This window comes from Haliotis cracherodii, unplaced genomic scaffold (assembly GCF_022045235.1).
Source record: "Haliotis cracherodii isolate W230 unplaced genomic scaffold, xgHalCrac1.p SCAF_3, whole genome shotgun sequence".
NCBI classification, from domain to species: Eukaryota; Metazoa; Mollusca; class Gastropoda; order Lepetellida; family Haliotidae; genus Haliotis; species Haliotis cracherodii.
This window is the reverse complement of record NW_027266286.1, coordinates 75,572,901-75,585,046: the sequence shown is the minus strand read 5'-3', so window position 1 is coordinate 75,585,046 and position 12,146 is coordinate 75,572,901. Positions and strand designations below refer to the sequence as shown.

General features: G+C 40.0%; 1 protein-coding gene across 1 annotated transcript; it reads left to right on the top strand.

The window, feature by feature from the left end:
- The first annotated feature begins 9,502 nt into the window (after nucleotides 1–9,502).
- LOC139473822 (perlwapin-like) lies at nucleotides 9,503–12,146 on the top strand. The gene is made up of 4 exons (XM_071256583.1): nucleotides 9,503–9,523; nucleotides 9,699–9,756; nucleotides 11,294–11,422; nucleotides 11,887–12,146. The coding sequence occupies exons 1-4, from the start codon at nucleotides 9,503–9,505 to the stop codon at nucleotides 12,144–12,146; spliced, it is 468 nt and encodes a 155-aa protein (XP_071112684.1).

Genomic DNA, 12,146 nt, shown 5'->3' with positions numbered 1-12,146 from the left:
TGTCTGTGTTTCTAAACTACGCTATTTCTAGGATAAAATATGACCAACACAATATGAAGCAGCAATAACAATTATATTGTAGAAATCCATCATTCAGAACAGTAAAATGCGAATTCAACAACAATGTCCTTGACCTCCATCGGGGACATTTCTTGACAAAGGGTCATTCGTCCAGTATTCGATCAACAACATTGGTTACAACTTTAAGGTGACGACGGCCCAGACCGTTCAATACGGCATATGACCTCCATGAGCGGCAATGCATCTTCGAATGCGGCGTCGAACTGTGCAGACAAGCGTCCTCCCATCGACTGCAGGTATCCGATTCCATTCCTCACGGAGGGCAGCGATCAACGCTTGTCTCGTGAAGGGAGGATGTTGACGTTTCCAGCTGGTCACAGAGATGTTTTATGGGTGACAGATCTGGTGATCGAACTGGCCACGTCCGTTGTTGACGTTGGATGAAAGGAAGAACCACTGGCCGTAAGATATTCTCAATGTAGCGTTGTGGTGTCCGATTGCCGTTCCGTCTTCTCGTCCCCGCAAATTCCGCCCCAGACCATCACACTTCCGTCCCCGTAAGGTTCCACTTCCTGGACACACCAAGGAGCCGTACGTTCACCACGTCGCCGATAAACTCGCGTCCGCCCATCAGGTTTGAAGAGTTGGAACCTGCTCTCGTCATTAAACAGCACTCGCCGCCATTCCCTTTGTTGCCATCGCTGAGTTTGCCTGCACCACGTCAATCTGACACGTCGAAGTTGACGGGTCAAGGTCATGCCCTTGAAAGGGCGATAAGCCCAGAGACCATTATGTCTGCTGACCGGATGTCCTAAGCTGTTGGTAGCTGATGACGTCACTGTAAGAAATCTGTACCTTAGATGAAGTACCCGTAAATAGCGGTCATCCTGCGGGGTCGTGACCTTTGGTCTGCCACTCCGTGGTCTGTCTGCAATTCTGCCAGTCCGTCGGAGACATGCGACCAATCTGGTAATGGTCATCTTGGAGCAGTTCATGTAAATGGCAACCGCTCTCTGTGTCGCTCCCATCTGCAGCATACCTATGGCTCTCTCCCTCTGGACAGCGGTCAGTCTTGGCATGTTCGTTGGTGTTAATCATCTCAACCAATGATAGGCAACAGATGCGTGTATAATTTATACCCGGAAATTGCACGATAATGTCGGAACGAAAGTTTTAAAAAATTGCTGAAAAACACCAATATCTTCCAAAATCCGCAAAGCACGTGCAAAGAACGACAGAGAACATGGAGGCTGTATTCGTGAGATGTGTTCTTTATTGTTTTTGAACAGGTTGGCATCTTTGTTTCAAAGTGGCAAATCAGTAAATGTTGGTAACGTTTCTTTTGGCCGTCAGTTTATTAGGGATTACGGCTTAAGAATACTTATATACGGATCTACTCTTGTTTTAATCATTTATGATTCAGAGAAAGACAATATACTGTGAATGTTATCGGCTATTAATGTGTTGAATAACATCAACAGAATATTCGCTTCATTGCAAATTCAGGAGACCGAAAGTATCTTGACTGTGTCTTTATGGCTCTGACTATTCGTTTAATGTGTGTAACTGAATTATTCATTTTTGATTATATTTTTATTAAAACCATTTTACTTCCGCTTCACAATAATTTACCTCACTGACCTTGACCTCTACATCCATATGGAGGAGCGGAAGCGTGCTCATAAATTAATCTTTGCTTACTGATGAATTTGTGAGATATAAACGTGAACAACTCAGGTTTTGTCGTAAGTATTTTTAATAGCATTACTTAACGTATCCGTTACAGCAGATATCGGCTATTGCTAAATCAACAGACTTTGGACTCGATGTTGACACTACAGAAGAGAAACTGCGTCACACTCCATCGCCTGATGATGTGGTTTGGTTTGGATTGTTGTTTTACGCCGCACTCAGCAATATTCCAGCTATATGAAGGCGGTCTGTATATTATCGAGTCTAGACCAGACAATCCAGTGATTGATATCATGAGCATCGATCCCCGCAATTGGGATCGATGACATGCATCAACCAAGTCAGCGAGCCTGAGCACCCGATCCCGTTAGTCGCCTCTTACGACAAGCACAGTCGCCTTTTACGGCAGCATCGTTGCTTAAGACCTATTCTACTCTGGATCTTCACGGGTCGTACAGGTATGTATTGTGTCATTGTACATGTATGTATTGTGTCATTGTACATGTATGTATTGTGTCATTGTATACCTACCCCTACCTCCCCCAGAATACCAAATGAACGGTCCCTGATTCATTTAAAATACGTAGTTTTGCACAATAATCATTGTTTTACTCAAGAACTTGTCACTCTTGATTTTCGCTTGATGATGAATGATTGATGATGTTGTCCTTGAATGCATTGTTAATAATATTTAGGTAGAGTGCAATGGATATTGTCACCACGCGTCATAATGCTAAGGCGTTGTCTCCAAACAGCTGTCAACGTCGTGCAGTGCTGCAGGGCGTGCACGTTAAGAGAATTGGCCTACGGTGATAAGACGTTGTCACATACTCACAGGAGCACATGCAAACATCGGAACACTGACAACATAGCTTAATGTAGACTTGGTGGCCCAAAGGCCTACTTTAAATTTTGTTTGGTTATTTCACAATGGTGGCGATTATTCACATCCTTGACTATTTCCATTAGACATTAAGACCACCTAGTTTTGTTTCTTTTTAACATTTTGTAATTGCATATAATAACATGCATACATCGTGATTCTATAACTAAAATCAAGAGACACAGTGTAGCTAAACAGTGATGAACTAAACAATTAATGATAATTTGACCAAAAATGTGTTAGTAAGAAGTTCGTGTGGGCATATATATTGATACCGAATATTTGGTGGGCATATATTGTATGAACTCCTCTTAGCGTTCCTGAAATGGAGTGTTGTTACAAAAGTTATATATAAAAATCATGTACTTCGATACGATGGTTAGTGCATATATTGGATTGTAGTCCTGGGCTGGAAAACCTGTTAAGACGTCTTGAATAATTTGAATTTTTACCTATGCTTTATTTAGAATCCAGTTTTCTCAATCAATCCAGTTTGAGCTTTTCTACACGACCAAAATATGTGTTCAATAGTTTCTTTGAAGTCTGAACTGAAGCTTTGTATTTGTTCTCTGGGTATCCCTACTTGTTTTATTGTTAATAAAATGAGATGAGTTATTTGGTGAGGAAATCATTTGACTTCTGTGTTGGTTCCCATCTAAAAGGTTGTATGTTGTGGTTACGCTTATCCTTATCCGTGATCTAGAAGACATTCCAATGTAACATAGTGTTGATGTTTGGCATAGTTGTGTTGTAATGATGACGCCTTGTGATGTTTTAATTAGGTGAAATAATTTAAAAGCGTATTCCATTTTCGGGGGAATTGCTTATCCTCATTGCTCGACAGAATAATTTTTTCCTGCGTTCAGTATACTCGTGCATCTTAGAGAGTGTCGTTTTATGTGATTTTTTTATCACAAATTGTGTGTAAGAAAGTGTCCCTTTTCCTTTCAAATCTTTCCACTCTATACATGTATCACATATTTTGCTGTTATCGTTTTCAAAGAAATCCACAATGTATAGTGTACGTCATTCTAATATTGACTACTGACCTGTGCTAGTCACTTTGTTTTTGTATCACAACTATTTATGTTGAAGGCATTGACATTATTGATACTTGGCATATATTCAACAGGTGCGGTCATTTTGAAAAATTGCCAGTGCAGTGTCTATCATGGATACCTTGTCAGCCGGCATTATTTCGTTCATGTGTGGGCATGTTATGCCTCCATTTATATTTTTGCATACAATAAAACTTCATTTATTTTATCTGGTTTGTTTCCTGAAATTAAACCGATCTATAAAACAGTCAGGTTGGTCAGGTATTGCTGAAAACAAAGGATTGGTAGTATTAACGACTTTAACACTCATACAAACACATGCTGTTCTAAAAACAATAGTCATATTCCTACCTACGACAGGAGAGTGTGATTGGTGACCTTTTGTCTCTGGTTTCACTGAGGGATGTGTTTTGGTTTCTTTGTTGCTATTCTCGAAATGATAAACACACTTCTCTCTAGCAATATACAGACCAGAGGACTCGTCACAAGTTTTTTTCGCTTCATTAGATCATGTCTCAGCACGAGAGTCTGCCTCGAGGCGTGAGACTGATACATCATGCCACGTGACATTGCACGTTCATATATCTGAAGATGCCGGAACATGACAAACATAACAGAGCATGGCATGATTAAACTTCCAACCTTACACTGGTTATTATCGTTGAGGCCCTGTGTCGGGACATGTCGTCCGTCTATTGAACAGGCATCAACCTGTAAAGTAAAAGTGTATAGTTTATAACGAAATAGTTTTTATTTTATCCTGTAACGATATAGTGTTTACCCAATAGCGTGTGTACAAAACTATAATTGTAAAGATTAATAAAGATTTATAATTAATAAATACCTTGCGATAATCTAGTTTTATGCAAAAAGAGATTATATCAGTCTGAAGTAAAATTATATTTAAAGAAATTTTTGGTATACAGTAAACTACGGTTATAACGAACACGCCTATAACGAACTGACAGATATAACGAACTAACTTTTTTGGTCCCGACTATTTGCTGTAGTTATGCTGTATATATGCTTATGCAAACTACGGTTATAACGAACTAAAATTAGTAGTCCCTTTAAGTTCGTTATAACCGTATTTTACTGTAATTGACTTTTTTCGATAAAATCCCAAATGGTTACATATAAAAACTATGTCTTGCTGAAGCTTTTCGAAAACACTGTACAGTTCAATCTCCGATGTCAAACAAGTTCATACCTTGTCCCTGTAAAGTACAAATTGTGTTCTTGTACAGGTATACATTGTGTCAGTGTACAGGTATACATTGTGTCATTGTATATGTATGCAGTGTCATTGTACAGGTATGTATTGTGTCATTATAAGGTATGTATTGTGTCATTGAACAGGTATGCATTGTGTCATTGTACAGGTATGCATTGTGTCATTGTACAGATGTGCATTGTGTCATTTTAGAGGTATGCAGTGTGTCATTGTACAGGTATGTATTGTGTCAGTGTACGGGTATGTATTGTGTCATTGTACAGGTATGCATTGTTTCATTGTACAGGTATGCATTGTGTCATTGTACAGGTATGCATTGTGTCATTGTACACGTATGCATTGTGTCGTTGTACAGGTATGTATTGTGTCATTGTACGGGTATGTATTGTGTCATTGTACAGGTATGCATTGTGTCATTGTACAGGTATGCATTGTGTCATTGTACAGGTATGCATTGTGCCATTGTACATGTATGCATTGTGTCATTGTATAGGTATGTATTGTGTCATTGTACAGGTATGCATTGTGTCATTGTACAGGTATGCAATGTCATTGTACAGGTATGCATTGTTTCATTGTAAAGGTATGTATTGTGTCATTGTACATGTTTGAATTGTGTCGTTTTTAAGGTATGCATTGTGTCATTGTACAGGTATGTATTGTGTCATTGTACGGGTATGTATTGTGTCATTGTACAGGTATGCATTGTGTCATTGTACAGGTATGCATTGTGTCATTGTACAGGTATGCATTGTGTCGTTGTACAGGTATGTATTGTGTCATTATACAGGTATGCAATGTCATTGTACAGGTATGCATTGTTTCATTGTAATGGTATGTATTGTGTCATTGTACATGTTTGAATTGTGTCGTTTTTAAGGTATGCATTGTGTCATTGTACAGGTATGCATTGTGTCATTGTACAGGTATGTATTGTTTCATTGTACAGGTATGTGTTTTGTCATTGTACAGGTATGTATTGTGTCACTGTACATGTATGGATTGTGTCGTTGTACAGGTATGCATTGTGTCATTGAACAGGTATGCTTTGTGTCATTGTACAGGTATGAATTGTCTCATTGTACAGGTATGCATTGTGTCATTGTACAGGTATGTATTGTCTCATTGTACAGATATGCATTGTGTCATTGTACAGGTATACATTGTGTCATTGGACAGGTATGCATGGTCATTGTACAGGTATGCATTGTCTCATTTTACAGATGTGCATTGTGTCATTGTACATGTATACATTGTGTCATTGTAAAGGTATGTGTTGTGTCATTGTACAGGTATGCATTGTGTCATTGTACAGGTATACATTGTGTCATTATACAGGTATGCATTGTGTCATTGTATAGGTATGTATTGTGTCATTGTACAGGTATACATTGTGTCATTGTACATGTATGCATTGTGTCTTTGTACAGGTATACAGTGTCATTGTACAGGTATGCATTGTGTCATTGTACAGGTATGTATGGTGTCATTGTACAGGTATGCATTGTGTCATTGTACAGGTATGTATTGTGTCATTGTACAGGTATGCATTGTTTCATTGTACAGGTATGTATTGTGTCATTGTTCAGGTCTGAATCAGTTATAAAACAAGTCTCGTCAGCTTGATGTGGGGGTAAATCCAAAAGTGATGCAGGTCATTGACGAATAGCACAATTGTGTTCTGATAAGCCTAGAAACATAGTCAAGAAGAATAATTGATATCATTTTGAGAATAGCTACAAAGAAACCCAAACAACTCGTCAGTGAAACCAGAGTCTGTTGTCCCCAATCACACCTTTCAGTCGTAGATAGCATGTATTTAGTTTTGTGGCGCCTATTATAACTTTCCTTCAGAAATTGCACTCATGGGTCGATTTCATTTTGATAAAAATTATACCCGGGTTTTTCAACATACAGTTTTACTCGAGTACTTGCCGAACTTGCCTTGTTCACATGAATTGTAATCCACGAGGTCAGAACACAAAGAGCCTATTGCACAGTGCCAGACGTCCCGTGCACGTCTCGTTCGGCAAGCTGCTCTATCCCTAACCCCATCAATCCTCTCAGGGAAACTGTTGCTCCACGCAGTGGTAATGTGCTACAACCTCTATTTATTTGAATTGTCACCGTTGACCATCCCATGAAGTTAGCGTTAGGAGCGTGGTTTACAACTACCCCAATAAGAAGCTCAGTTGATCACTGAAGCACGATCCTGTGGCATTAAACTGACACCTTTTTTCCTTCCTCACCTTTTTGGGTCGATATTGCACCTTGTCCACTGCAACTGATGTGACCTGGGGCAGAGCGAGGTAGGTCACCCTGACCGACTGCTGGTGGGGTAACGAAAGGACATGCTGTCCAATGTTTTAAATGTAGATGCTACTAACAATGTATGAACTCACATATACTCTTGACTTTTATGTTACAACGAGAGACACCGGCCTTCGATTATATAACAGGACTTGCAATCCATGCACAATGTACCTCAGCAATAACATCTATAACGACACGTGTCAAGACATGGCAGCTAAACAACACTTCTATTTAAGGCAAGGATAAGCTTCTCGCCAAGACCGAACTCGTCTGCAGTACGTTGGATTGTCTCTTTAACCAATTCTAAACAACGCACGATGTTCCACAGCTGTTGTTCAGTGGCAGCCTTTCACCAGCAAGGGGCTACAATTCCAGAATCAAACACCAGATATGTCCTTTCACTTCCTGCATCAAACACCAGGCATCCAAAACATGGAAAGACCTGTCACGTGTCGATCCTCAAATTGAAACAATCTGTACCTGACAGAAACCAACACACAACCAACAAGTGGTATACAATCAACAAATGTATTACCAAATTTACTAGGTTTACACATCAGCACCATCACAATGACAATACACAATAGAGTGGTAACGCAATATTCAATGACAGTATATAATATGTTGGCTGTGATAACTATTAAATACACAAATACAGAGGAGATAGCAAAAGTCAGTCAAAATAATATATATTCACCCAGCGGCGACAGTGATCAGCTTCCGAGATGGGCTAGGCAGGGAATCAGGGATGATGAACGATCCTCACATGAAAGCTTGTTCCGAAGCGATGAAATGAGTTAAAGATCATTAAACACGCCAGTGTCTCCTTAGATACCATCTACCCAGCCACTGGAAAGTTCTGCATAGTGCCATCAACAGTACATCGTCACTGGAACATTAAATAAATTCCATAACATACGATCAACGTCCGCGGCAAACCAGACCGGAAGTTCACACACCGCATTAGAATCTGAACATAGTAACTTCCTGCCGACTGATCACTGCCCAAACACAATGCAATGAGCGCCAACCGAATCCCAACAGAAACAATGTAACACAACAATAATCACTGTTAAACAATAACATACACTGACATAAAACAGTAGGTTCCGCAACATACTATGTTGACAAAGTGGCAGCCGATACGCTTTCAACACGTTGTTCTAAACACAACAAAAAACTGTTTTGTATGATACCTGAGAAAACACCTTTCTGTAAATTTGATTTTTAAGAACAAACACCTAATAGTATACGGAAAAGTGACAAATCTACTGTTCAGTGTGCAGACTTCACGCCAATATATACCAGAGGTGATGCCACGAAAAGAACTTACTGGCTTTAATGACCCACATTTTCAGCCAGATCGCGTAAGACACACATTAGTTTTAAAACAACATGCATTACCTGGAGGGATTGTATGTTGAATCATTAACTGCTCATTTGGAAGAAAGCAAAAACAATATATTTGTTGAATACGCAAAGTAATCCTACAGATGAGTCGCTGACACCTGTGACATCTGTCAGACAATGGCACCTTCAACTCTGGACTCCTATATAAGCAAACAGCTCCCGTCATGTCACCCCCCTCTCACATAGATATTCATGGAAATGAAAAAGCAGACTCACTGGCGAAGCTAGCTCTAGACAAAGCGGATATACAGCCTATTCCCTTTAGTAAACTAGAGATAAAAAGCAAAATCAAAGCCTCCATAGCAAAAAGATGGCAAGCCCAATGGGACGCAAGTAAGATCGGCAGATGGCTATACAAAATTCAACCCAAGGTCCAACAAAAGCCAAACTCATACTCAAATGAAAGGAAAATTGAAACTGCTATCTCACGCCTCAGACTTGGTCACAAAAAGCTCTATGACAAGGTTTGTTCATCTTGCAATCAGGCTGAAACCATTGACCACCTGTTACTAGAATGTCAAGACCATGCCCCAGCCCGGGCTAGGTTAAAACAAGAATTGCAGTTAGATCCGCTATCTGTCATAGATCTCCTAAAGCCAAGAGATGCAATAGCGAAGGCCAAACTAACTCTATTTCTGAGAGATGGACAGCTGCTCGAACGTATATAAACAGAGCAGCCAAGGATAAAAATGAAATCATATCAATATAAGAAAATAGAAATCATATCAATGCAAAAACAGAAATTATGTGAACACCGAAACCACAATAGATATGTGAACCCTTCTCACACACAGGAGTCCCAAAGAGGGACAGGTCAGCCGAAATTGCCTAGGCAGAAGGCGACCTCTTAAACACCTAATGCAACAACAACATCATGTCACCACCAGCAACATGCATCTCCTCCTGTGTTTGGTACGTACAGCTGTCGTAAACTCACCAATGTAAACATGGTCATTTCTCTTGTTGGGTGTGTTGCTAACAGTTTTAGAATCAACAGTTTTGTCGCAATTTGGCTGAACATAAATCTTGTTGTAAAATTCAAGCTGTTGTATTTGCATGGCATATATCACTTGTTTGACGTCTACAGGTTGTTTGTACAGCGGTTCTTGTGGGAACTGCCACTGGTTATGGGCCACAGCTCCCAGGTAAAGCAAATCACCCCAGATATTGATACTGATACTGTCATAGCGACCGATTTGAATGTCTGAATGAACAAAAGGTTAACTACTCTGTAGCTCTCTTTGCCAAGAATCACTTTATCGAAATTTCTTTAAAATGTTCATCCCCATTATTAATCGCCATTTCATTGTACATTGACTGTCTGCCATCCTAAACGAGCTGTGTAACTATGTCTCTGCTTAATTACTGTTATTTATATTTTGGCATTGTCTCTTCTTCTGCCCAGTGTTGACCACTGTTACATATATGTTACCTACTGTCAGGTAGCTTGGTATTCCTTAGTGCACATGTACTGACTCTCACTATCAGGATATGCCGCTCACATTAAGCGCCATTAGGTTGCGGCCAGCTCCTAGTTCACTAAACGTTCGCGTTCATGCGCATCTGCAATGAGCACACTAACACTATGTTTATCCATGAATGTTTATTTTACAACAATATTGATACACATTGAAATCGAGTGAAGTGGGGAGAGTCTAATATTTTCACTCGTTCGTGAACCCCGAACATTTTAACTGTAACATTGTTGCTTGCTGTCATGAATTAAATTAGGAAAGTTCAATTCTCGGAAAATTCAAGCGGGCGCTTCTCGCCTCGGCAGTACGTCTCGCTGTCGCCAGTTGTGCCTAATGTCTGGCGAAGCATGTCCGGCGCAAGAGTGATATTAACATTGCCATAGATGTTATTTCCAGACATCAGACTCGTCAAAAAGTGCCTGTGGTCAGTTGAAGAGAAGTTATGCACCTGCGGTTGAGACAGTCGGCATCTGACGTAAACGTAATGTTTTGATTCAGGAGAAAGTAGTTCCGGCACCTTGTTTATATCAGTCACTAGTGACTGATAACTTGATCTATCGTCACTGATATATTCCAGTATTTCATTCATATGTATATAATAAATTATCACCCTTGGTGGCAATAATGTTTGTTCCTGATTGGTCCAATGATAAATGTACCAGCGACACGTGTCCGCCCAGTCAAAACATGATTACTTACAGTCCGATAGCATCTATTTCTGACTAACACAAAACAACATTCGTTCCTCAATGTGTAACAATGTTATGATATATGATTGGCATGCTTGGGGAAGGTGAAAGGTGAAACATAAATTAATTCTACCGTGTCACTTCAAAAAGGGTCATTCACCAAGTACTTTTATTATGAAATGAAAATGCCATATATTATGGTTATGTTTTGTTGTTGATATAGTTTGCTATCCTGGTTTACTTCACATCTTCTAATATAAAGAAATGCTTCTAATTGCACGTCCATGCACACAGTTTTATTAATTTCATAAAACACTTAAGGCTTACTGTTAATATTTTACAAAACTAAAACAAACCCAAAATGCTTTATCTCAACATACGAATTTAATTAGCATCATAGTGCCGATGATGGGGTAACAGTTAATTGTTCATCTTGATATATGTGTGTGTCACTTGCAGCTGAACATACAGGTCTGTAACAGTGCATAATAACAATATACCGGTACCAATTGTTCCAGGCTGTCCTCCTGGGTTGGACTTCCCTGATGTGTGCGAGCGGGGATGCTACAGCGACCGTTACTGCCGTCCTGGATACTACTGCTGTAGAGCTGGGTGCTACATCACCTGTGTCCCCAAACCCAAGCCAGGTAAATTAAACGGTGGCACAGGTCACAAACGCATTCAAAGACAGGTCAAGCTGCTAATATGAAAGTTTGAGGGAATGTGTTGTTTTCTGTTTGGCATCCTGAGGTAACATTAGTCCCTGATATTTCGCCTTGCGTTCGAGTAAGAGCTCATTGAAGAGGATTTGACCTGATTGAGCCGACACATATCTGCTTGTGAGCATTTTCTCACTCAATTACACAGAATGAAATAATTACACCATAACCTGTGAAGTGTTCGAAAAGAAAGGATCATGTTTAGGTTGATCAGGATCCGTCCACGACAAAGGGACACAACCTTGGACCAAGAACCGTTACACACTTTACAAACTATACATTACAAAACACGTTGTTTCTTTTATATACCCTCGCAGATGTACTGTATAACAAATACTCTTGACATGTTGAAAACTGAAATATGCTAATAAGTTCATATTTATATTGTCTAGGGATTTGCCCAGTGATAAAACGAGGCCCTTGTAAAGGAAATGCGTGTTACAACGACCAGGATTGCCCCGGAAACCAGAAGTGCTGCGGCAAGCCAGGATGTAAGGGGTGCTACAGGCCAGAAAAGCCCGGAACTTGTCCAAGGAGAAAGTATGATGCGGGGGTCTGCGTTGCGTACTGTGTTGGTGACTTTGACTGCCCCGGGGACCAGAAGTGCTGCGGAGGCTGCCCCAGACAGTGTGAAAAACCATGCTATGACTAA

Excerpts from the sequence above, each read along its gene's own strand:
- LOC139473822 (XM_071256583.1), top strand. The coding sequence starts at position 9,503 with ATGCATCTCCTCCTGTGTTTG. Across the intron at positions 9,757-11,293 it reads TTATGGGCCACAGCTCCCAG|GCTGTCCTCCTGGGTTGGAC; the intron begins GTAAAGCAAATC and ends CAATTGTTCCAG. Across the intron at positions 11,423-11,886 it reads TGTCCCCAAACCCAAGCCAG|GGATTTGCCCAGTGATAAAA; the intron begins GTAAATTAAACG and ends TATATTGTCTAG.